This window comes from Salarias fasciatus, chromosome 5 (genome assembly GCF_902148845.1).
Source record: "Salarias fasciatus chromosome 5, fSalaFa1.1, whole genome shotgun sequence".
In the NCBI taxonomy this organism is placed as follows: Eukaryota; Metazoa; Chordata; class Actinopteri; order Blenniiformes; family Blenniidae; genus Salarias; species Salarias fasciatus.
The window spans coordinates 25533541-25559323 of NC_043749.1; the positions used below are offsets into that span (position 1 = coordinate 25533541).

The 25783-nt window shown below is 42.4% G+C and overlaps 3 protein-coding genes across 4 annotated transcripts; 1 reads left to right on the plus strand and 2 right to left on the minus strand.

The window, feature by feature from the left end:
• Positions 1–2914: 2914 nt before the first annotated feature.
• On the minus strand, positions 2915–12717 carry prxl2b (peroxiredoxin like 2B). The gene is made up of 7 exons (XM_030091445.1): positions 12520–12717; positions 10041–10245; positions 9546–9597; positions 9315–9378; positions 9117–9192; positions 7806–7924; positions 2915–3260 (listed from the first exon to the last, which is right to left on the minus strand). Exons 1-7 carry the CDS (start codon positions 12580–12582, stop codon positions 3234–3236), a joined length of 606 nt encoding a protein of 201 aa, XP_029947305.1. The 5' UTR covers positions 12583–12717; the 3' UTR covers positions 2915–3233.
• A 2896-nt stretch (positions 12718–15613) lies between these two features.
• On the plus strand, positions 15614–22857 carry slc45a1 (solute carrier family 45 member 1). Of its 2 annotated transcripts, XM_030091444.1 has the most exons (10): positions 15614–15820; positions 16424–16864; positions 16972–17064; positions 17236–17460; positions 17560–18434; positions 18531–18684; positions 18782–18958; positions 19068–19273; positions 20640–20865; positions 22123–22857. In XM_030091444.1, the coding sequence occupies exons 2-10, from the start codon at positions 16444–16446 to the stop codon at positions 22149–22151; spliced, it is 2406 nt and encodes an 801-aa protein (XP_029947304.1). In that variant the 5' UTR covers positions 15614–15820; positions 16424–16443; the 3' UTR covers positions 22152–22857. The 2 variants fall into 2 exon arrangements, with proteins under 2 accessions (XP_029947304.1, XP_029947303.1); XM_030091443.1 differs by lacking the exon at positions 22123–22857 and having other exon boundaries at positions 20640–20912.
• Positions 22858–23669: 812 nt separating this feature from the next.
• On the minus strand, positions 23670–25783 carry LOC115388351 (parathymosin). The gene is made up of 5 exons (XM_030091446.1): positions 25572–25783; positions 24919–25008; positions 24409–24472; positions 24122–24207; positions 23670–24024 (listed from the first exon to the last, which is right to left on the minus strand). The coding sequence occupies exons 1-5, from the start codon at positions 25620–25622 to the stop codon at positions 23953–23955; spliced, it is 363 nt and encodes a 120-aa protein (XP_029947306.1). The 5' UTR covers positions 25623–25783; the 3' UTR covers positions 23670–23952.

Genomic DNA, 25783 nt, shown 5'->3' on the forward strand with positions numbered 1-25783 from the left:
ATTGTGGTTTTTCTTCTGTGTTCATGAGCACATTTCATGTATTCGAGGATTTTTTGACTATATCAAACAGTATCAAACAAAACATCTCAATAATACATATTTTTCTGTTTATTTAAAAAAAGGGAAGTTGGACTGGCGAGTGCTTAAGTAGACAAAAAGCAAGGAAAGCAAAATAAATGTAGCAGCAAATCAAAAATAAATGATCAGTTTCAAGAGACATCAAATCTCGAGAGCCACTTGCTCGACTGATAAACGAAATTCACAGATGATTTGCATTGAAATGGTGCTTCCAGATGTACAATGATTGTATTTGTTCAACAATTTGGCACAATGTACGATCAATAATCCACAAAGAAGGCTGAAAGTATGACAATTCAACCATCTGGGGATGTTTTGAGTGAACGCTGAAGGTGTCTGTTCCCATGTGACATGTTTCCAGCCACTGCCGTGATTAAAGCTATGGATTTGGACATGGTGCTGGAAGAAGTTAACAGTTTGTTGCAAATGAATCTGAATTTGGAAAAGGAAAAAAAAATGCAATTTAAGAGATGATCTGTCATGAATTTAAAATCTGAGGATCAACACAGAATGTCTTCTAAAAAAGTCCTCAAACGCCTCTCTGTAAAGTCAAAGCAGCATTTCTGCTGAGCCCTGAGCTGTATTACACTATTGTTTTAAACAATGTAAAACCACATACAATCATATACAACACCATTCTTTTCAGAGGTAATATATCACATTGGATGCTGTACATTAATGTTTTATGATCAAAGCTGCTTGATGCTGGTTTTATGAACCCTACGAGGTTCAATCAGATAGCGGAGTGTCATCTGGATAGAGTGAACGGTTATCCTGCTGCCACCCGTTTCCTTCGCTGAAAACATTTGATTTCAGCCTTTAAAGTGAATGAAAACCTGATGGTGTGCGGCTGATGTCCAGCTGCATCCACTTTCTAGAAAACACTTGCAAACGATTTCCCAAAATGTCAGACCTATTTTAAAAACTCGGCACAACACCATGCCTGGTTCAAAGAAATGCTGAAGGCTAAATTCTAGATTCTTCAAATGTAGGCTGTTATTGGAGAGACTTGTGTATAATTTGTTTGTTTTTCTTTATTTTCTTTTTTCAAGAACAAAAGTTCAAGACGTTAACCGAACACTGTAACATCAAATGTGTGATTGTAGATACTCGATGTTCTACACTGCAGAAAATCAGATGAGAAACAGGTGAGAGGGACGGACAGTTTCTTACCTTTGTTTTAGTTTCACATTTACTTACAAAAAAATGGTGAAATTGTGTCGTTTTGAAACTACCAGCCACGTACAAACGCATCTCTTTTTCTGATATATGAACATGTTTCATCTGTACACTCATCAGAGGAGTTTATTTATCTAAATGAATATTTATGGAGCAAAATTGCTGCTTTGCAAGAATTTAGATGTTACAGATGTTTTATGAATGTTCTTGCTGCTATGTAATTATCTAGACTGCTATTTTTGTGACTCAGATCTGTAATTATTGCCATTAAAGTGACTGTCTCCAGTGGTGTGATCTCAAGCCTCCTTCTTCCAATGTGTAATTTTATCTGTGATTTTTATCTGAACAAATTGACTCTGGTTTTGGCTTTCTTCCTGTTTTTCACCTACAGAACACTTCTAAATATTGGAGATTTTATGTAAACACAAGAGTCTTTCTTATAAGCGACATCAGTCTTATCAATAAAGTACAGGCTGAATATCATTAATAGCAATAATAACAAAGAACAATATTTCTTTCTAAAAGTTTAAAAGTCATTGATAAAGTAAACAGCAACATATGAACTGGGACTCTTGTCTTACTGGCAAACACACACACACACACTGGCTCGTGTTTCAGTTTTCACATTCCATTTTTGTTGTGCTTTAGGTTCCATTTACATAACAGCAGCGCTTGGAGCCGCTGAAAATGCAACTTTTAAAAAATGGTCCCCAAAATGGGGGAAGTAAATGAGGCCTTGATCACCGGATGGTTTAAAGAAAATACAAAAAAGGAACAGCATAAATAACTAATATCACTTTAAATAGTGAAGACAGGTTTATTTCTATATCATCATTCAGGGAAGGAAATAAATCTATTGCTCAGTTGGAAACCCTGAGCCAAAAACAATGTTTTACGGTTTGATTTAAAGGAAGTGAGTGTCAGCAGGAAGTTTGTTCCACAGGTGACGAGCAGAGGAAGTAAAAGCTGCTTCACCTTGTTTCTTCTGACTCTGAAACACTTCGTAAACCTCTTCCCGGGGACCTCAGGGGGTTTGGAGGTTTCATATTCTATGAGCAAATCCCAGATATCGTTCAAAGCCTTCCAGATTTTGAAATGGATCCTTGGACACACGGGCAGCCAGGGCAGAGCCTGAAGCTTCATTTAATCTCTCCTCGTTTCCCAAATCCTGAGAATGATCACTTAGTGGTTATTATTACAGATATATCTTCAACACAGATTCATCCTTTAACTCCTCAGAGTGAATTCACAGTAAATTCTCATTAGTGCTCGAAAGGCATATAGGCTCAAGAATAAACTGAAAAATTATCAATTGCAAATTTGAGAATTTATTGTAGTTTTGTGAATTTTCTCGGATTTCCTGGAATATCAAAAGTCGTACAGTCATACTGAAGGAATGTTTTCTTTTTAGATCTCAAAATCATCTGTTACATGTATCCATTTCACTGATTCTGGAAGGATGCCTTGTTTATATCTTTGTCGTTTTCATTTGTTTATTATTCTAGAATAGTAGAATAAGGACAATGAAGTTCCAGCAGAACAATATCACATTACTGTGTTGGATTGTGAATAAAGCTTTGCACTACTGCATCGAAATGCTCAAGAACTGCATCTAAAACAGCTGATTTTCAATATGAAACAAATTCCAGACGCATGTAAAGTCAAATATGTAATTTATTAGCAGGATGCAACATGTACAAATCAATCACAGCGACTGGCTTACAAAAGGCAAATTACTGCAAATTACATGGAAAATCAACAAAAAGCAAGTAAACAACCAACAAAGTAAATAAAAAATGACAAAGGAATAGATGCAACTTTCACAAAAGATCGTAAACATGCCACCAAAAAGAAAACAAAAAGCAACTGTTTGATAATTAAACATGGCAGTTGATTAAATTAATTAATTCATTTCCACATTTTCATTACATTCACAAATCTTCAGATTTGCCGGAAGGTGCTTTTAATTTGTGGCCTCATCGCGTACAAACGTCGTCGTTGCACTGAAAGAGAAGGAACAGAATTCATCAGTGCAGCTTCAGCTTCAGCGACGCATTCACACAGTCAACATGCAAAACGTGCAGCTGGACAGAAATACTTCATCTGTAAAAACTGCAAACTGATCAGGACGTCTCTGCAGCAGACCGACCAGACCAGTGAAAAACATCTGACTTCCAGTCGCTGCAGGGCTTCAAAATAAAACATTCTAAATATCTGGATCAATCAGAACACAGCTCGGATTAAAGAAAAAAATAATAAGCTGTTTCCTGCTTTAAAAATCAAACTCGAAACCAACCTGTTAATATAACTTTGTTTACCAATCAGCTTTAGATAGACTTTCATTTTTTTGCTTATTTTTCATACTTACCAGTTAATTTTTCTATTCTCTGCCCTCTTATGGCAATACTTCCCTGCTGCCTGTTTTCCTTTGAGTACTGACAAAGTCTTTGTTTTCTTTGCTTAGTTTTCCTGTTTCTGTTGTATAAAACTCTTTGTGTTACATTCAGTTGGATGAAAAATGTTTTAATAATAACATCTGGCTTATTTGTATCCTGGATCGCAGCAGAAACCCTACATTAGGATGATGACGACGATGATGATGTTCCGGCTTTGTTCAGACTTCCTCGCCACAGTGTGAACTCGCCTGTGACTGTCACTGCTCCCCGACTCATTTTTTCACCCCTTAACATAAAACAAACTAGACTGTGTTCCTGCGCCGAGGTTTTCTTTCCTTCCTTCCTTCAGAAGACGTGAGCGTCAGAGTCAGGAGGCGGCGCTGCTGAGCACCATGTGCAGGCGGTGGCGTTCTGGTCAAAGCCCCGACGGTCACAGGACAAACCCCACACAGTTGTAACGATCAGCTCCATGAACTGTGGCCAGTTAAAAGTGTCTTTACTGGATCATAGAGGAGCTCTTTTTCACCCCGGGGCAGTTTCACGGGAAATTCAATTAGACCGTCAAACCTCAGAGGACAGTGTGGATCATTGTGTAAAATCTGAAATGCGTTTAAAAAAAAAAAAATCTTTCAGCCATGAATTTTACTCCTCCAGTCCTATAAAGGAGTTCTTTTCATACATGTTTTGGTTTTGAGATCAGCAACATGTGGGGTTTAAAAGGGGGAATTCTGACATTTCCGCCATCTTCTCATCGCCATGGGTCTGTTTGGATGGGCTGGTGGGCTGAAGCTTTTCACAGGGCAGAGTGTTCGCTGCTTCAGCCCTCCGGCAACCCTGAGACCCCAAGGGAGAACATGCAAATGCCCCCAACTCGCCCTCACACCGTGGGTGGTGGGAGGAGCCAAACGTATAGCCTGACTTGAAGACATGAGCTCCAACCACATCATCCATTTCACACACGATTCTTCTTCTGCCTCCACCGCACCAAGAGTTGTTAAATTTACTTTATGAGCAGCTTGAGACTGAAAACTATCCGCTTGTCTTTTTCCTCTCAGTGGTTACATGTTAAGAGTAATGTCCACTTCTTGTGTGCCCCAGGTAGCACATTCTCACAATCAAAAAAAAAAGGAAGTTGCATTAAAATCAACACCCTGCTGTTATTTCCTTGTCAATCAACTGAACTGAACGGCAGAAATTGGCTGTTATCTCTTTGAGACGGCGCGCGCGCGCGCACACACACACACACACACACACACACACACACACACACACACACACACACACACACACACACAGTCGAACTTCACTCACGTCTTCCTCCAGGTGTTAAAAAATGTTTGTGTGTGAATCCTGGTGCTGTTACAGAGAAGTGAGTCAGCTTTGTGTCAAACTACTAAAAACATCTTAACGGGATACGAATTTAAACAGAACGGCGCTCTGTGAGATCATATTGATTATCAAAATCTAAGAAAAGATTCCCACGTGTAAGAATGATCAGCAGACATGCTACAAGCGAGCTGCTGCTAATCTTCAACTTTGATTCATATAAAACTGGAAGACTGAAAGATAACTGAAGGGAGACTTAAGCCTCGAGAACTGAGAACATCTTTGAGGCTTCTGTGATTCTATCTGCAGGATCTGCAAACTCTCATCTCCACTCTGGCAGAGGTCCACAGTCATTTTATGATTCAGTAATTCCTGTGGTTAGTACTGTGTTTGGTAAGCATTTTTTTTTTTTTAATCATTGTTTTATTATGTTTTTGGGAAATATTTCTGTCTGAACCGCAAAATTTAAGGATGGTAGTTTTGAAAGAAAAAAAAAAAACATGTTTGGTCAAAGTGAGACTGTTTGACTCCGTCGTTTGCTTAATTGCTTTCACACTCTCTGTGGCCCGGTGTGACTCTAAACACTCCGGTCTGAAATGTGGATTCATGGATGACGACACACAAACATTTATAAAAACAAGAAATTATGTTGACAGAAAGAGCAACTTATCTCTCTTTACCAGTCACTGTTTTCATGTTATTTAGCATTCAGTATGTTTCCTCTTTGCCTCATTTCATTTCATGTGCAGTTCTTTCCTTCTATTTAAACAGGGAGCTGCTGCTCCGTGTTGTGAGACTTAAACAAAATAAATCATCAGTTATAAACTTCAGTTTCATAGTGCAGTTTCACCTCTCCAGCAGTCCCAACGCACTTCACACACTCAGTCACATTCACCCATTTTCACACACAGTGAGGGCATCCATTCAAGGTGCTTTTGCATCTCTGACAGTAAATTCTGCAGCATTTTAGCAAAAAACACTTCACCACATGGACTGGGTGAGATAAGGAATCCATAACTAGCCAAGCCTAACACAACAAAGAGACGGCGCCTAGATGAGGGCTTAAATAGACAAACTGGACGTACTGGGGAGCAGAGCTAAACGAGACACACCAGACGACGATCAGGGTCGTCACCGGAGAGGACGGAGCTCAGAGAACAGGAAGGGAGAGAAAATCTGCAGGAGAGCGACACCAGACTTCAGCAAACTCGAGGGAATCCAAGACTTAAGGACAGGCCAAAGCACTAAACTGATAGGACTACGTATAACACAGCCTTACCCAGCTCAGATTAATCCAATTTAAGATCATCCAACTCAATCTAATCCAGCCTAACCTAAACCAATCCAGCCCAGACTGACCTGATTGAATCTAACTTAACTGAATTTAATCCAGCCTAATGCTACCGGCCCAAATTAACCCTACGCAGTCTGCCCTAAGCCAATTTAACACAGCCTAACTTTAACCTTAAAATTTACCACCTAACCTGATATAATCCACCCGAATCTAACCCAACACAACCTAATCCAGCCAAGCGTAACCAAACCCAAATTGACCCAGATTGACCCAAACCAGCCTAACCTAGCTAAATTTGAACCCCAAAAAATCTTAACCAGTAAAAATTACCCCAAACTAGCCCAATCCAGCCTAGCCTAACCCAAACAGCCCCAGCCCAAATTAACCCCATTTAACCTAACGCAGTCAAAATGAACCCAGCCCTGCCTGACCTAGTCCAAATGATCCTTCCAGAAATGAAGCCAACCTGACAAATCTCCACCAAACACAACACTACATACCTCATTTAACTTTAATCTAATCTAATCTAAACCAACCCTGCCAAATCTAAGTGGACCTAATCTAATCCAGCCGAACCTGAAGTGATCCCGGAACTATCCAGAGTCCATTTCCAGGAGTCCAGTGTAGTTTTAGGACTAAAACCTCTCTTTTCTTCACTGACAAATCAGCTCCAACGTCAAATGATCACAAATCACGATTCTTCTGGTGTGGTAAAGAAACAGCCAAAGAAACACATAAAATAACATACAGGATCTTGCAGATCACACTGAAGAGACATTTTCCAGAAGAAACCATAAATGTGTATGTGAGGATGACTGAGCAGCTTTTCTCGGTTATCCAACATGTCTGCTGTCCTTTTAATAACTTCTGTGTGTTTTCAAAAACAGAGATCATCACTCCAGTTTAAAAGGTTTTCGGGGGCCTTTGACACCGACACTGACAAGCCATGAAGATGGTGTAATGAGTGTGAAATGGTGTGTGAAGAGGCTGGTCCCATCCGGGTGTGTGTACTGACGTAAAACCCAGTCTCCTGAGAAAAATAGATCTCTGCCGCAGATTCAGAAAAGCAAAGACGGCATTCGAAACTATACTGTCGAACAAAGATTTAAAACAAGGCTTCTTTTGTTATCTATGATATCTATGAACCTCTAAGGAACCAGGAAAACTGAACTGAGATAGCTAACAGAGTCCATACCAAAAGTAGTTTCTGCACAAAAAAACCCGGAGAAAACAGCAGGTTTCACAGCATAAGCTATATGCTATCAGAAAACTGAGAATGTGATATTATTTACAGGATGCATAATTTATTGATATCACTTGAAACCTGCCTAAATATTTTCAAAGGCACTGCGTTCTTTTATGAGCAAAACACAAAGTGGTTTTGATGTTCAGGGTTTCAGTTGCCAAAGCTTCATCTGTGTTTAAGTGTGTTAGTGTTTTTGATTGATCAATAAAGAGACACTGTGGCATGAATTCACAATTTGGAAAAAAAAACAAAAAAAAAACGTGAAAAGTCATGACAGCCAGCTCACCACTGGTCTTTCTCCTGCTTTCGCCGTGGCTGAGATCCCCAGAGCTTTGGAAATGTCCTCCAGAGGGATGTAATCTCCTGGGGAGTCCTGGACGAAGTGCAGTAAGACCTTCTCTCCACCTGTGGAGAACAAGACAAATCCAAATCACAGCTATCGCTATAGAATTCACTGTCAAAGATGTCAGAGATGAGGAAGCACGTTAAAAGAGTTCAGTGACGTCCAAAAAGGGACACTATGAACAGCATGAGGTATGACACAACGTTGTGACAATGTTGAATTTTCATTTCATCCTTCCAGTGGTTTCACCCTTCTTTTTGGTGGAGTTTCAGTGAAATGGGTAAATGGAATAAATCTGTTTGTCATGAACTATACAAACATCCTGAATATCCAGTCTGTGCTGAGCTACCATTTCTCAATGTGTTCACTTTTCCTCCTGCTGTCATAAGTCAATCAATACATCTTGTTGTAGAAAGCTGGAACTACAAGACTAAATGGGTTGGAGCAGGTGGCAATCTTTATTCAATTTGGTAAATATATCAGCAACACGTCACATTCTGTTTATCATTATTATTTATTTTTATATAACATTTTTAAGATGAGAAATATCTCAGAGTTTAAGATACTGATTAAAAAAATAGCAACACCAGCACATGATGCAAAAGGTCAAACATTTTCAATATCATCTGCTATTCCAGGCCAAACATCTTTTTTAATGACCACTAAAAACATGCCATTCAATAAGCATTCAGATTTAGGAAAAAGCTTCTTCAGCAGGTTCTCAGAGAGGAGAAGTGTCAGACAGAAAAACACCTCCAGAAAGGAGACCATAAATTTTTGTCTCCAACATTCTGAGTGCAGGTCAAAGTGACCTGGGATTGGTTGATTGGTCTCCATGATCAGAGGAGGCCTTGATTCAATAACAGAGAAAAAGCTTTTACTTGTGGAAAATTCCTTCTGTCAGTATTTATTTCTATAAATTGCTTCAGTCTGTGTTTCAATGAGAAGATTTATCAAAAAATATCTGATGTCAGAATTCAAGACTTTAACTTTTCAACTTGTTTAAATTGTGAAAAATGCAGAAATGAAAATCTCCTGATTCAAATAAACCAGTGTCCATCAGCCCTGTGAGGAGCTTCATGGTGGTCCACTATATGAATCAGGCGTGTTTGAGCAGCGTGTTTGGAAGATGCAGGGCTGGATGGAGAAACGCTCATGAACACACTGCAGAGACGTGATGCAGCATTGCCCTCTAGAGGAAACACTGCATCACTGCACCACTGCTGCACCCCCGGGTGTGCAGGGGCTGGGTACCTTTGGCCACGATGAGCATGCCTCCACTCTGGAGCAGATCTCCTGAGAAGTTCCCCTGGATTCCTTCAGCGCTGGCCTGAAAGCAACAGAGACACCGGAATAAATCTGACTTTGACTGACTGATTTTACAGATCAGCCGATCAGCCCCTGCGTCTGTGAGCTTCGCCACGAAGATGAAGACATCAGGAGGATTTCTACCTTTGCTGCAACGTCTCGGACTTTCTTCCCCAAAGCAGCAGGAACCACGCTCAGAGCCGTGTACCTTTGGGAGGGAATTGTTACTTATGGCCTTCATTTTAATGGGGTTGCCTGTTAAATTATTTACAATTTCCTGAGAGAATAATGATCTGGGATATCTGAATGACGGTTTATCTATTGTACTAACAGGTTCTAAATAATTCACAGTAAACATGAATTTATAAAACTCACCGTTTGAAACCCAGATCCTTGTAACATTTCTTCTGTTCATCCACATAAATAGCTATAAAAAACAAGAGAGATTCTGAAATTATTCAGTCATATGTGACAGAAATGATTGCTGAGACAGATGGACTGAGGAAAAACCACAATAGAGCAGAATTTTTTTTAAAAAAAATAATCATTTTGACTGAATTTGATGGTTGTAACAACTTCAATGTTCATGCCAGGTTGTTTTTCACTGGATTGTTAGAATTGTTTATTTAATGGCCCTTCACTACTGAAGAGACACTTCAAGTTGAACAAAAACCAAGTGGACACATGCTTCATTTCATGAGTATGGGAGCATCTCTCCAATCAAAAAATGGAACTTTTTCACCCAATGCAGGTGTTTGATTGAGGTAAGTTAACTGAGTTTCTCCCAAAAACTCATAATAAAACCCAAATCAGTCAGAAGGAAACTCCATCAGTTCGGTCTGTGGTGTCAGAAGAGCCAGTGCTGCTCACATCCTTTAAAAAACCCTCCGTCCCTGAACTCCTGCAGGCCCAGCTCCTCCGGTCCGACGCCCACCAGCGCCACGCCGCTGGCCTTCAGGTCGGGCTCCAGTTTGCTGATCTCTGACGCCGTCCATCGGCACACCTGACAGCCGAACCTGCGCAGGAAGAACAGCACCACCGGCTGGTCCTGCCACAGAGACTGCAGCTCAACCGTCTGAAACACAGAGAGGAGAAACGTTCAGAATCCAAACTGCGTCTCATCTCAAAAGAGACCATTCTGACTGATGGCCAGAAGAGCCACATCTCAACACAAGTGGTTCAAAATAGTCTCCTCCATATGGAGGCAGATCTCTTTCTTCGTGACAGTCCGATGAAGGTCAACCACCAGGAAATATCAGCATGCACGCTATTTGCAAATAAACACAAAGGACTAACTGAACTTGAATAAGATATATTTACATGCATTCACACTTTGCAAATTCAAAACAACAGCATGCCAAAGAAAAATGAGCTTCACTGAAATTATTTCACAATGAAAAAGCACAGGTCAGTGCAGCTGCTGTAAATTAGAGCAAGCACATTGTTATTTTTATTTAGAAAAACAAATCTCAAAGCTATCAGCATTATAGACTTGATTCTTTGTATTTATTGCAATTAATATTGATATTTCTACACTTAATAACATTATGGAATGTCATATTACTAACAAAGAGTCATTTTTTCCTCTAAAAACATAAAATATCACTCCAAACATTGGATATCTTTAAATATTTATCATCCCTCTCTTTCCTTTCTCCCTGTAACTCTCTGCAGGACCTCTGACTCAAACTGGAAGTTTGTGAATCACAACTACCGGATTTAATTAAAAAAATAAAACAAATTACAATCTATTTAACGGACTGGTCCTGAGCTTGGAACAGCAGTTTATCAAGACCTGGTTAAATTTTATCTATATTGAGTAGAACTACATTCGGCCCTATACTTTATGTGATCCTCTCATTAAATTGATTGCCGGCTCTGCCCTGAGTCTGCAGGAGGATTCCTCTTGTTCTGTCAGCCATGCAAACCAGCGTGGAACTGTTGGATTCTTCTTCATGTTTTATTTGAATCCATACAGATAAAACTGAAGTGAAAACAGGGACGGGCGGCTGACAGATGGTAAGTATGTGACACGCTGCGGAAGATGAAGATAGTGAGATAAAAATACTGACAGAATGTAAAACTGCACATTAGAGTCATTCAAGGCGATGTGATGATTCAGCCACCTGAATTCCCTTCAGACCGTCATCATGTTCCAGCAGAGGAGTCATTACAGCGCAAATGCTGAGAGGTAATGACAGCTTTATTAGTCAGGCTTAGCAGGAGACACCCTTCAGGACCCCCCTGGGAATAACGCCACATTACACAGTGCAAAATTCAACCCTACACTTTTATAGAAGGAGAAAGATTTGTACACCTTTGTGTCCATAAATATGATCACATAATTAGACCAAAATCATGCCAATTTCAAATTCCATAGCTAAAAATCACATGTTGCTGGATTACACTATGTATGTTATTGAGGACTAAATTATGGCTCATTAGGTTGGCCACATCAATCTGCCTTTTTAAGCAGCCATAAGATGATAAAATAAAGAAGGTCATTAAACCACATCTGAGCCCAACATTAAAGGCAATTATTCTAAAAACACTTTAAAAAAAAACATACATTTCAACATAAGGATTATCTAGTGTATGTATTTTGGTTTAATGGTTTAAGCCTAATTTACAGCCAATCATTTAGCTTTTTTTGTTAAATTAGTTACTCCAATTCTCAAACATCATAAAAAAACCCATTAAAATGTGGCCATCTGGTAAAAAAAGGGGGTATCTTTGTGGCTTCCTACCTATCTTAGATGACACTCTCTGTAGTGGATTGATGCTTTTTATTTTTGTTCTTAGTCTTCATTTTCACATTTTATTCAACATTCTAGAATAGAATGTAAAATTGTCAAGATAAAACAAATGTATTCCTATAACATCATCCAGACTCTAGTCATTTCCAGTCTGAGATGTATTTAGGGCAGTAAGCATTGATATAAAGACAGAAACAAGCTTTTACAGTGGATCCTTTGACACACAGGCAGCCAGTGCAGAGACTCAAAGCTCAAGCGTAATGTGCTCCACCCTGCTTTCACACAATTTCTATGAAGTAACGGATATTTTGCAAAAGAAAAAGGTCAAAACAGTGTCTGTGTGATTATTAGAAGTTCAAAACAAGTGTTGTTGTCATGAATTATGGACCCAAGCTGCTCCCATCTCAGTGTGCAGGACAATCTACTGCTGCTTGTTTGTAATAAATGCTTAGAAGTCAAGATGTTAATACATATTTTGACCTGTATAGATTTGATAGCACAGTTTTTTTAAGAGAGCACCTCTGAACATATTAATCAAATGTATCTGAAACAGTCAGACTCTCACACGTAACATTCAGCGTTTGTAAACTCACCTGTCCACTCTCAGCGCTCTTCAGCGAGTTCTTCCCAACTTTAGCGAGGTCGACTTTTGACATTTTGTATTACTGTGCAGCAGTTATTATGGAGAAAAGACAGTTTGAGGAATCCAGCTCCGACTGACAGCTCGCACTAGGAATAAATATTTATTCCGTAACTCGCTTTTACGCCCCTGCAACTGTTGCAAAACAACCACTTCCTGAACACGCCCCCTCAGCACTCTCCTCCAATCAGATTCAAGCAGCGTTGACACTTTAACCAATTAGATGACGCACTTACAGACGCGGAGGCGGGACCTAGAGGTGCGGCTTCCAACACGTGTCCACTCCTCTTACAAAAATCTATAGTATTTTGTTTATTTTGCTTCATTGTCTTTAGTAATCTGTGGGTTTTTCATTCGTTTGGAAGTAATTCACTGGAACCGGAAGCCAGACTGCTGCCAGAATGAATGTTTAAAACATTGTTATTTAATATTTTACCTTGTGTAAGGTGCAGGGCAGATGAGGTGAAAGGTGACAGGATTTATTGTATTCCTTTTGTTTGTGCTCCACTATCCTCTAGAAAATGTATTTTACAGCCACAGTCACTTATCTCTGGCTGTGTGTTTTATAACAAGTCCAAAGGAGGACAAAGTCCCAAGAAAGTATGGTTTACATCACTTATCAATTTTAGTGATGTAAACCACAATTTTTTCCACCATATACATTCTTGCATTGGCTTTTGTTTCTGTAATGTTTTACATCTTAAACATTAAAAGCAATTTGTGCATGTAATGTCATCCACTTCACTACTTTTAAATTATAATGTTAAAAAAAAATGTTGAGTTGTGTTTTCATAGCAGTACATTTAATCCTATAAGACTAAGACATGCTAAAATGCAACTGATATAATTTGAGTATTTTTGAAAAGCTCTTTATGCATTCACTTATTGCATCAGTACTTTTGATTGCACTTGAGTTGTTTCAGAACTCTTTCCATTCATCTTCCTGCTTTATCATGTGGTAATGGATGTTGGAGCTTATCACAGCTGACTAAGGCAAAAAGTAGAAAACAGTTTACATCACTGGGTAAACACAAAGAGACAACCACTCACTCTCCTGAGGAACTCAAAATCACCCATTAACCTTAAATGCATGTGTTTGGACTCTGTATTTCAATCAGTAATTAAATCAGAGTACCTGGGGAAAGCCCACATATGCTCAGAGAAAACGTGCAAACTTACAGAAAGGCCTCAAACTGGGAATATTCTCTCTGCGTTACTGCTTGCATCTATTGGAAATATAAATTTCTTGGTTTTGGAAACATATCATGTAAAATCCGAAGCGTTCTCATTTTGTCATTTTCATCTGTTTTACTTAATTTAAATAGTACATATTAAACCTTTTATCTGACAATATGTGGCCTTGTTAGATACTTTGAAGATGTTTTTTTTTTTATCTTTCCTCAAAAATCCAAATGTATAAACAAATATAATTTCATTTTAAAAGAAAATCAGCGCCACTGAATTTATTACAACATGACATCTCTCATGGGTAAAGGTGCACAACCTGCAGGCCAGATTATTCCACTACAAGTCAATTAGACATAATGAGCCTGCTATCAGGGGGTGGCCCAGAGACCACTCAGCGAGTTCTGCTGGGACCGACACTGTCTGTCATACTGCTTCAAATATAGAGCAGAAGGATGGAGCTGAAAAATATGAAAGCAGGTGATGAAAGAGAAAAACTGAAACCTCACATCTGCTCAGACTAGCAACTATTTATCCTAGGTTTTTGGCAATAGTGGGTACATTCACATAGGTTCACACTTTTCTCTTCCAGAAAACATGAAGAGCTATATGTCAACGAGTTACAAAATCGACTACTGTCAACAAATCAGAGTCGGCCTGAGCTTCTCCTGGGAAAGGGAATTAAAGCTCTCCACTCTGCTCACACTCACTACCAAACATAAGCCTAACCCCCTCATCCATATGCCAAAGTGCCTAATTGTAATATCCACCTTTCAGAAGTTGTCAAGATGCAGATAACACTTAACACAAATGAAGGTCATGGCACAGGGAAAAAAATATTGATCGCAGTTAATCTTGTAGCATCCGTGTATATCTGACACATCCAGCATGGAGGAGTGTTTCCCAGGCCAAGTCTAAAGATTTCATTTGGGGTGTAATAAAATAGATGCCGGGTTTTGAATGTATTAAACCTTCCTCTTAGATCCATGAACATCATCTGAGAGTTAGCATTGACCCATTTCTCCCCTTTATGTGATACGCCGACATCCCTTCCCCAGAAAGTCACAATGGCTGATAAATCTTTGTCTCCTGTGTACTCCATCAACCTCATGCAATATTTAGCAGCTTCGTGACCTTTATCCTGGGACTGAATGAGCTTGTCTAACTCATCTGTTGGGCTGGCAAAACAGAGACTATTCTAACAGTGTTTTGCAATAATTTGTGCTCACCTGAGAGTGTATGAGTGTATAGTTGAACACCAGTCTGTGTTGGAGTCTCACAGCACACAACAAAGAAGAGAAGAAAGGGATCATACTTCATTTGACTCCTGTCAGGCAGTTGATTTAATAATTAACAGTTAAATAGCTTGCAGGTGCTAAATCTAGATCACGTTTTTAATCATATAATGCTGATTATCCTAATTTAGTGTTACTCTGAGGGCAGGATGCACACATATATTTGGGTGAACAGTGATGGACGATGGACACAGATGTTTGAAAGTGTACCCTAATGGAGCGTGCACATATATGATTGCATGTAAACTGTCATGGAGGATGCATTTAGATGTTTGCCTGTATGCTGTAATAGACTATGCACATATATGTGTGCATAACATAGCAAAGGATGCACAATGATGCCTGCGATGTGAGAGATGCGCACATATGTTTGCATATAATTATAGCACAGGACACACACAGATGCCTGCATGTAGACTACAGTGGGACGATGCACGCGGACGCTCGCATGTAAACCGTACAGTGCGGGACGCACGCGGACGCCTGCCTGCAGGAGGACGTAGACGCGGTGCTGATGTTGCAGGGAGGGGCGTGACGTCACGGGAGAGACCGGGAGGAAGCGGCGGAGGGGGAGAGAAGGAGAGGGGGAAGGAGAAGAGGGACGGAGGAGAGAACGGGGGGATGACAACAAAGGGCAGAAATATCACTAAAAAGAAAAAGAAAAACAAAACAATCATGTCTCTTATAATTTACACCCGGGTTTTTATACATCATCACGGTTACTCGGTTCACCTACACAGTATGCCGCAATAAATGACGAGCCGCCCCGAGAAGGTAATTACCATCTTTCAAGTCTCAATGTGCACGTCGTTTTCTTTTTATCACACAGAAAAAGTCGATTGTGTTGTAATCGCCTTTAGTTCCTAATGTCACGTTGACGAGATGATCGAAAAGCCCGGAGAAAATAAACAACTGATCCATGTCTACGGGGATGCATGTAATCTATATTTGACACATAATCCGTGATTTTGGAAACGATGGTGACTCGTTATCTCTGCAAATGTCCCGAAAGCCGTCGTTACGCTCCGGATCGGCTCCATTGTGTCCGTTTTGAGCTTGCTTCATGCAAAATTAAAATGGAAACAGGCGTCATGAGAGCGCTGCCGCATAGTACACTGCTGTAGTCAGCCACGCCGAGCACATGGGCTTTGCGCACCGCACGCGCACTGCTTGCAGTGCGTCGTGCCCGTCGCCGCTGTCTGCCCGTGACTGCAGTGTCCTCTTATCACTACATTAGCATGAGCCGCTCACATGGTCGCAGCAGGAGACCGTGCTGCACTTGTGTGACCTCTAAATGTGAACAATCAGCATTTCACCAGCTTCCACCACGTCTCAGCCCAAACTTGTCCTTGTTTATCCCTCTTTCATGTGCTGCAGTGTAAGCTGGCTTGAAGGAGATGTCATCTCCAGGCATGGGCACCCCAAGTGACCCCCTCCTGGCCAGTCCGGGAGGGCGGTTACCCACAGCTCAGGAAGGGATCTGGAGGAGCTCACTCCCCAAAACTGCCAGCTTCCCCACGTCCACCACACGCCACCTCAGTCACCGGGCCAACAACTTCCAAAGACAGCCAAAGCGCAGGAAGCTGATACGGCCTTCCCCACCTCCGCCTCCCAACACACCCTGTCCCCTGGACCAGCTGGACCTCAGTGAGCTTCCCCCGAGACGCACCTTCCAAGAGCTGCTCTTCAACGGCTGCATCCTGTTTGGTATTGAGTTCAGCTATGCCATGGAGACGGCTTACGTGACTCCCGTGCTCTTACAGATGGGCCTGCCTGATCAATTCTACAGCTTAGTGTGGTTCATTAGCCCCATTCTGGGTAAGTGTGCAGCAAAAATGACTTCCCTATCCTTTCCACAAGGAGATGTGAATCACATTAATGTTGTTCTGATGTGAAGTGATAAGGCTTTTGTGTTCGTCTTGAAGGATTCCTCGTTCAGCCTCTCATTGGAGCTTGGAGTGATCGTTGCACATCCCGGTTTGGGCGAAGGAGACCTTTTATTTTTGCTTTGGCCATAGGTAATCCATTTTTAAACAGGACTGCATTGATCTTGCATTGCATTTGCATTAATGCTGTCATTGTGGCATTAGACAGACTTTTATAATAGGCAACAGAAGTGAATAGTGCAGATTCATCTTTCTTTGAACATGTCGAGATATGACTATTTTTTTAAATTTCTCCTTCTCTAGGGGCACTGATTGGTCTGACCCTCGTGCTGAATGGACGAGATATTGGAGGAGTCCTGGCTGACACAGCATCAAATCACAAATGGGGAATTGTCCTGACTGTGTGTGGCGTGGTTCTGATGGACTTCAGCGCTGATTCAGCTGACAACCCGAGCCATGCCTACATGATGGATGTGTGCAGCCCAGAAGATCAAGACCGGGGGCTGAACATCCACGCATTGCTGGCAGGTGAGAGAATTTTAACAGACATCAACACTCATTCTTTGAAAGGGATATGATAAATCAGATATTACAAAAGTAATGCGTCTCCTTTGCTCCTCCACACAGGGCTGGGTGGCGGGTTTGGATACATTGTCGGTGGCATCAACTGGGACCAGACACAGTTTGGAAAGTCAATGGGAGGTCAGCTGCGGGTCATATACCTGTTTACAAGTGTCACTTTGGTGATCGCCACAGCCATGACTCTGATGAGCATCCCTGAACGACCCCTGCCACAAAGCCAGCAGAGCAAGAACTCCAGCAAAAACCACCTGAAAAGCCCCAGCCTCCCTCTTCCTCCCTCTCCTCCCGTCCCCCCTGGACTGACCCTGGGTCTGGATGAGGAAGACGAAGACGGTCTTTACAGCTACAACTTCTCCAAGTCTCACGCTGGTAATTCAGACCCTCTCGCCCATTCTTGCAGCGCCAATGCGCGTCTCTGCGCTGGTCTCACAAGTCCCATATCGCCCCTGAGCCCCCTCACTCCAAAGTATGGCAGCTTCATAAGTCGAGACAGCTCGCTCACCGGCATCAACGAGTTCGCCTCCTCATTAGGAACCTCCTATATAGACAGTGTGCTCATCGACTGCTACACTGGTCAGCAGACGCCACAGGGACTGGCCCCGGGCTCCAATGCCATGCCCCTGCCTCCAGGGGACTCGCCTCCTCCTGAGGAGCGCACACAGGAGTCAGGGAGCCAGGCTGCGGGAGGGACCCAGGCCGACGAGGCTCAGGAAGCAGCGGGAGATGCACAGCCGCACGGCGCGTCTCAGGGCACGGCTGGGGCTCAGGCTGGGGCTCAGGCTGGGGCGGGGCCTCATCGGGGCTCCGCTGCAGGCATCCTGAAGAGACCGCAGAGTCTTGCACTGATGGAGGAGCCGATGGCAACCCAGATTGTCGGGCTGGAGAATGGACGCAGGAGAACGGTGACTTTTAGCCAGCAGGTCAGACTTACTTCTTCAACATTGGCTCTTAATCTCTGAGCATTTTAAACTTTGCAGTATTTTAAACACTTTTCTTGACTTCTTTGTCTGATGAAGGTTGCAAATATTTTGCTGAATGGGGTGCGCTATGAGAGTGACCTGAGTGAGAATGTGGAAACAGGAGAATCCCAAATGTCGATGAAGCTGCTGTGTATAGCCATCTACAGAATGCCGCCCTCTCTCCGGAGTTTATGCACTAATCATTTTTTGGGTGAGTCACAGTCGCAGAACTTACAATTTGACTCCAAGAAAGACGTGAAAATGTTTGAACCCCACACTGAAACCTTTTGTGCCCCTCTTCCATGCAGGTTGGCTGTCCTTTGAAGGCATGCTGCTCTTCTACACTGACTTCATGGGGGAAGTCGTGTTCGAAGGAGACCCCAAAGCCCCCCACGACTCCGAGGCTTACGAGCGGTATAACGCTGGCGTCAGCATGGGCTGCTGGGGGATGTGCATCTATGCATTCAGTGCTGCTTTCTACTCAGGTAAGCAGTCTCATTCCGTCTGGGATGATCGTGCAGCCTTGTTTTCGGAGAAGTCATTACTTTCTTCCGGTAGTTTATCTTCCGTGTCTTTATCTTTTCCCTCTTTCAGCCATATTGGAGAAACTGGAGGAGCGTTTCTCCCTTCGCACTCTGTATTTTTTCGCTTACCTGGCGTTCGGTTTGGGCACAGGCTTGGCGACGCTGTCCACCAACCTCTACGTGGTTCTCTCACTCTGCGTCACCTACGGGGTGCTCTTCTCCTCTTTATGTACGCTGCCTTACTCTCTGCTGTGTGAATACTACCAGAGCCCTCAGGTCAGTAGCTACATCTGTGCAGAAACTCATTATTTGTAGTTGCCTGTTGTTGATTTCTTTCCATTTTGGGAATTGAGATTATTCATGTTGCAGTAGTTCAGATCAGATGATCACTTCCAGTGTTTTAGCTGTTAACTTACATGAAAAAAAACTTTTAAAAATATGTTTTACAATGTTGGATAATGTGGCAAAATAACCACGATACAACTTGTTATATTTTATTTGCATTACTCGACATTTCTTAAACCATTTCCATGTAATCATCAGCTAGGAGTTTGTTAATAAATCTACCATATGCATGCGTATGGACAGAAATGCCTCCAAATAACAAGGACGTAAACATCAGCCCTGTTTTCAGTTGTCACATGAAAAGACAACAGCAACATCACGACTCAACTATCTGACATTTTGCTTGATAAATATCTCCACCCTGTAGACTCATCCAAAGAAAACTTTTCACAGTTCAGTCACGAAAGATCAAGCGGTTATTGTGTAAGAGTGCATGAAAGCAGACATTTTATTGCTTGCACTTTCAACTGGGTATGGCATTAACCTCAACCGTCACAGACAATGGTAAAGAGATCTGAGTCTACACTTCTGTGTGATGTGTTACAGTCGGCACCGTTTAAATCAGAGGTATCAGAATAATTTTAGTTCAGTTAATTTAGTTCACCCCACTTAAATCTCCACTGGGCTGGACCATTAACCTTCTACAGAGCACTCAAGGAAATACATGGAAATTCCAGTTTTCTACTATACAAAGGCAAAAAACAAAAGAAAGAATCACATGAATTTCACAGGAGTCACTGATGTGGATCTGAAGCTACCTGGGGAACTTTCAGGTGTCTTGTCCAGTGCTGTTACTAAACATGTTTGATCTCCTGTGACTGAATACAAATTAGACGAGACCCTCTCACCTGTGTGCGATATGTTTGACACCTTTTCTGTAGACTTTTCATTAAAAAATATGAAGCCAAAGTCAGCAGCTTTATGGCTTAAAGTCAAAAGTAGGAAAATGAGAGTTCAGTACCTAAATCTGCTGGTTTTCCTGGTGTCTGGTGGAATATGACACTGAAGGAAGCGACAGTACCGAGGTGTCTGAGCTCTCAGTTTTCTGGGAGCCAGCTTGTGTTACCTTTTCATTAATGTCATGCTTGCAGTTTGTTTACTGTTTCAATCCCAGGAAAAGCTTAGAGAACCAGCAACCTGCCGCGGCTTCACTTTTAATGTCGACACATGAGAAGAAAGCTAATTTCCCAGAATGCCAGACTCTCATCTTTCAGTGGTGTACCGGTTTGCTCGGCTTTCATTGATCTCATGACGTAAAGTATTTGTGTGTGTGTGTGTGTGTGTGTGTGTGTTTCAGTTTTGCGGCTCCTCAGAAGAAGGGACCAGGCGAGGCATGGGGGTGGACATCTCTCTGCTCAGCTGCCAGTACTTCCTGGCGCAGATCCTGGTCTCTGTGGCGATGGGACCCCTGACCTCTCTAGTGGGCGGGGCCCAGGGAGTGATGTACTTTGCAAGCCTGATGTCATTCGTGGGCTGCGTGTACTCCTCCCTCTGCGTGGTGTACCAGCTGCCCCCCGCTGAGGGTGAGCCCCCCGATAGCGAGACCCAGCCACTATTGGTGCACATTTAGATTTTTTTTTTTTTTCAAAAAACCTCTTAAATTTCACCTCACACTCACTCGCACTCAACACTCTCACACTGTCACTTGGTGTCTGAGTGTGTCGACCTTCACAGCACTCGACAGTGAGACACACACACACACACACACAACACTGCACACCCTGCCGCACACTGTACAGCACAATTTCTTATGTTGTTTTGCAGTAATCAGCAGCACTCGCCTCAGAGCTCGACAGACAGACAGACAGACAGACATTGGCCACTGCTCTAATTTATGTATACATGACCAGTGTGTTCATACAGTGTGTGTGCCCATGCATTCTTCTCAACTTTTGCTAAATAAGCATGCGTGTATGAGTGTATGTGTATGTGTGTGTGAGAGAGAGAGAGAGACTGAGTGTGTTTTCTCTAACTGTAGAAAAGCCTAAGCTGTTCCTGTGTCTGATTCTTTGCTGTAAAATCTTGCATCTCTTTTCTTTTTTGTTTTCTGGCTCGTTTGGTGGATAGAAAATGTTGTTCACTGCGTGCAGATCTAACCACAGCTTTTCCCCCCCTCTTTTTCCTTCCTTTTATCAGTTGCCTAACGTCTGCATGAGCTGCATTGTAATCTCTCAAAGCCTTGTGTTGATATTTTGTTTTGGTCATATGGCCGAGGGAATATCTACCTGCCTGTTTCTCTGAGTTAGCACACTAGCATCACACTCTAGGCGGGATTTTTCTGACTAACTGAATGTGCTGCCAGTGACCGTTCACACTCACTCTTGATTCTCCTTCGTCAGTTCAACAGCTTTTTTGCATAATTCCACAAAAAAAAAACAAAAAAAAAAACAGACTTAATATTCACATGAAGCTGAACGACACATACTCGATGTCTGAAAGGGCTTCTTCACATTGTCCAAATATATTCAACACTTTCCACGCAGTCTCAGGCTATTTGACTGTGGACCAGTGTGCTATCCCCAAATTTCACACTTCGATGCTGGTTGACTCCTAATGGAGTAATAGAATGCCAGCAACGGAGGAAGTCGTGACCAATAGGATGAAACACACATGCACACTCAAACATACACGCATCAGCCAAACGTGAAAAAACACAGAGAAATGTGTACTGGTGGCAGTTTCTGTCTGGGCCCTCACTCAGCCATGGACAGCCCTGTGAGCTGTCAGCCTGCTCCTGGCCATGCTTTTGTAATAATGACAGTGATTCTTGTCATTATCAGGAAGAGGAGAAGTTGAGACTGGGGTGTGAATCAGCATTCAGTCGGAAACCCAACAAAACAGAAGAACAGCAAACAGGGAGAAGACTCATGTGAACTATGGGTCATCCTGGAGGTGGACTACATTTAAAAAAAAAAAAAGACTGTTTGGAGGGTCACAGAGCCAGCAGCAAGTGCTTGTTGTCATCATTAGGGCGCATGCTTAAGGTAGTTGGCTTCTGCTCATCAACTCGGTGTAGTGATTACCTTCTGTTTCTTCGACACATTCCAGCTTCTGACTGGAAATCTCAAACCTCATCCATCTCTCATTCGGAAGAAGCCATCGTCATCGTCAAAGTGGTACACTCGGTTTGTTTTGTACGTCTGCCGTGCCGTGGCAAACGGCACGCTTTGTCCGTCCAGCCTCGACTCGGGCGACGGGCCTGACTTCAGGGCGCTACCAAGAGGTCAACTTCAGTATTTCAATCCTTTCATTGTGATGGTTTCACTGACTGAGCACCCCAACAGTCTGGTGCCTCAGCAGAATGTCAATGATGGCCTCCTGGACTGAGCGGATGCACGCCATGCTAATGTTTCTGAGGAAACAGTAACTGTACCAATCATGCTGTTGCAGCTTGCTTAAGAAACAAAACACAGTTTGTGTTATATTGTACCACCTATTGCTTATTATTAGCAGTGTTACTGTAAAAGCTACTTCAATTCAGGGTTCAGTTCTAACTAAAAATGATCATTTTGCCACTTTTGACTCCTGTGTCTCAAAGTCATTTCACCTCTGTTGACTTGAGGAGCTCGCTGCAGTTCCGCTTTGCACCACACGGAGGAGCCGGTGAAGAGGAGACCGCAGGCCATCTCTGTGCACTCTTTTCCATTACCAAGTGAAAATTATTCCTGCTCCTTCCTGCATCCAAGCCAGCCATTTTCCATGTTAAGGAGAAATTGGGTCAGGTGACATCATCCCCTTACAAAACCCACCGACGGCGATTTAACAGGTAACAGACGCACGCGGATTTAAGTAAAAAGACAATTTTATTTGTTCATCAGAATATACAAAGCAGTGGCTGAAGTAACCGAATGCCATTCTGGTTCTGGAAAAGGGCAGTATTGTACGCAAAACTGAGCTACCCAACCGTAACATAAAACTTGTTGAAAATGTAAGAGAAACAAAGTAGAAATGGTACAAACTTGCGTGGAATGCATACAGAACAAACGACCAAAGCTTTAAGATTTAAGAGGGGTTAATTAACATTGCAAAATCCTGCCTCCACAGAACCGGGGTCAAACAATCTTATCATGGAGGTGCAAGCCAGAGCCCCTGTATTCATTTGCACCATCTGTTATGTTAACAGGGCAGCTGAGGATTAAATAGCAGCTCGAACAGAAAAAAATCACACCCTAACTAATAATGCTAACAACTGTCCATTACCCCCTGCTTAAAACTTATCTTTGGTCCTTTTTTAAGTGTATCTGAGAGGTCAACATGAGCCTTGGAGGTGAGCAGCTGCCTGTAAGTATGAATCATCTGGTCATCACTGCAATAATAGAGTTTGTGCTTTTGACATACTGATATAAAACCTCAGGAAATGAAATAAACTGATCTCAGGGTGTGGCCCGGTTTGTACAAGTAGAAAAGAAAGCTCATTTTAAAGACCAATAAATAACATTTCATAAAAAAAAGGATGCAGGGCCACTATGTTTCAAGACTCCAGTGCAATGTGATAACATGGGAGCAAAAAAAAAAAAGAATCTCTCAAAGATACAGAAAGCACAAGCTCTACAACACGATGTTGACCAGGCTGGTGAGACAGTGCCGCGAACAAGGAGCAGCGCAGAGGCTTAAGCTTCCACCTCGGCCTCTTTTGAATCTCCATTCTCCTCCGTTTTCTGCTTTTTTGTCTCCCCCTTTTCCTGAGAAAGACAACATACAGCATATATTAGTCAAACGCAGCCCTGACATTCAGTATAAGTGATTCAAATTGCATACTTCAACCTGATGACAGCCTACCTCCTCCTCCACCTCCTCCTCAGCAGCACGCTTCACAGGCTGTGCATCAGTCTCCTCAGCAGGGGGCGCCTCCTCCTCTGCTTTGCCTGTGAACGCCACAGTTTGTCACTTCACAAATAACAGGCTTTTACTTTCGTTCTCATTAAATCAAGACTTATTTGGACTGCAGGCAGCAGCAAGAGAAGGTGCATGTCAAGGCCACACAAGGAGCCAAAACAGGAGCTGCACAGCAGAAAAAAAAAACCTCCTTGGAATTAAAGATTGTGGATTGTTTCATTTAAACTCACCATCTCCATTCTTTTGCTCCTCCTTTGTGGCCTCCTCCACTTTGTCGCTGTGATTGGCACCATTCTGAAAGAGGAGAAGACAATGTCAATGAAAAGGTAAGCCAGGCCTGAGCTACAACTATGTAACCAATACAACAGGATTAGGAAGACTATCCAACCCCCCCAAAAATCCCTAAACATATTTGATATAATCCAAGTACAGACTTACATGTATACACACACCAGGGGACCATTTTTAAAAAAAGAAGAAAAAAGAAGGCATGTGTGTGGAGTACTTATTGCTTCCCTGGAGGATTAAGCCACCAAGCTGTGGGAAATCTCAAGACTAGAGGGGGACCAATGGAGACGTCCAAAGGCTCGCTAGCTAACATCTGTGCCGTTTCACAACCTAAACAAAGCGCAGCTGAATGGGAGAGAGGGAGAGAGAGAGAGGGGGAGGCGGGCGCAGCGACACCTGCATGATGAGGGCCGCTAAGACAAAAGGCCATGAGGCTGCTGCTCCAAACTCACTGTGCCATTGGCAGGTGCGTCCTCGCTGTCGGTCTTCTTCTCCTCCTCCTCCTTCTTCTCCTCCGCCACTTCTTTCTTTTCTTTCAGCTCCTACAAATAAAAGAAGCATTCAATCAACCTCGATATCAAAGAGTAAAAAAAAAAAAAATTTGAAAAAATATCAAAAACTGTAACTGGAGTAAGAAGGCGGAGCTGCATTTGAGGGAGAATGAGTGAAAAACGGAGCGTTTTGGTGCCATGCCGCGCGTAATAACGCAGTGGAGCCGTGCGGTGGCTTCCCGCCCACAGCAGCAGCTCCACCAGCTGGACCGCCGCTCCGCTCGCTTTTGTCTGCTCCTCAACACGATTTTTCCCTCTCATTCATATCAAACCACATCACACACATCTCAGCTTCTCGCCGTGGACGGTGGAAAATCCACCACCGGTCGTATTATCGGCGCGTAGCAGCCGGCGAATGGCTATTTTTCCACGAATAAACCTCGTTTCAGTGGCTACTTACTGTGTTAACTTGCACCGAGGAGCATGAACGGTAACCTTTATAAGCTCGTTTCAAGCCGAAGCGGCTAAAGCATCGACAGAGCAACTTGAAAAAAAGTTTTCCAAATCTTTTTACCACGTTTGAGCGAATAAAGAAAAAGCTGAATGAAACGCACCTTGGCTGTAACCTCTGCGGCTGCGGTTGTGTCAACAAGTGTGTCGGCCATTGTTATTTCTGAGAAATAGTTGATATAATTATACTCCTGTTTTGAGAGGGGAGAAAAGACGGTAATTTGTTTGTCTCTTCGTGTGGATAGTCCAAAGACGCTGAGAGAGGAATGATGTCTGCCCCGTCTCCGCTTTTCTCCCCAGCTCGTTGAAAATCCAC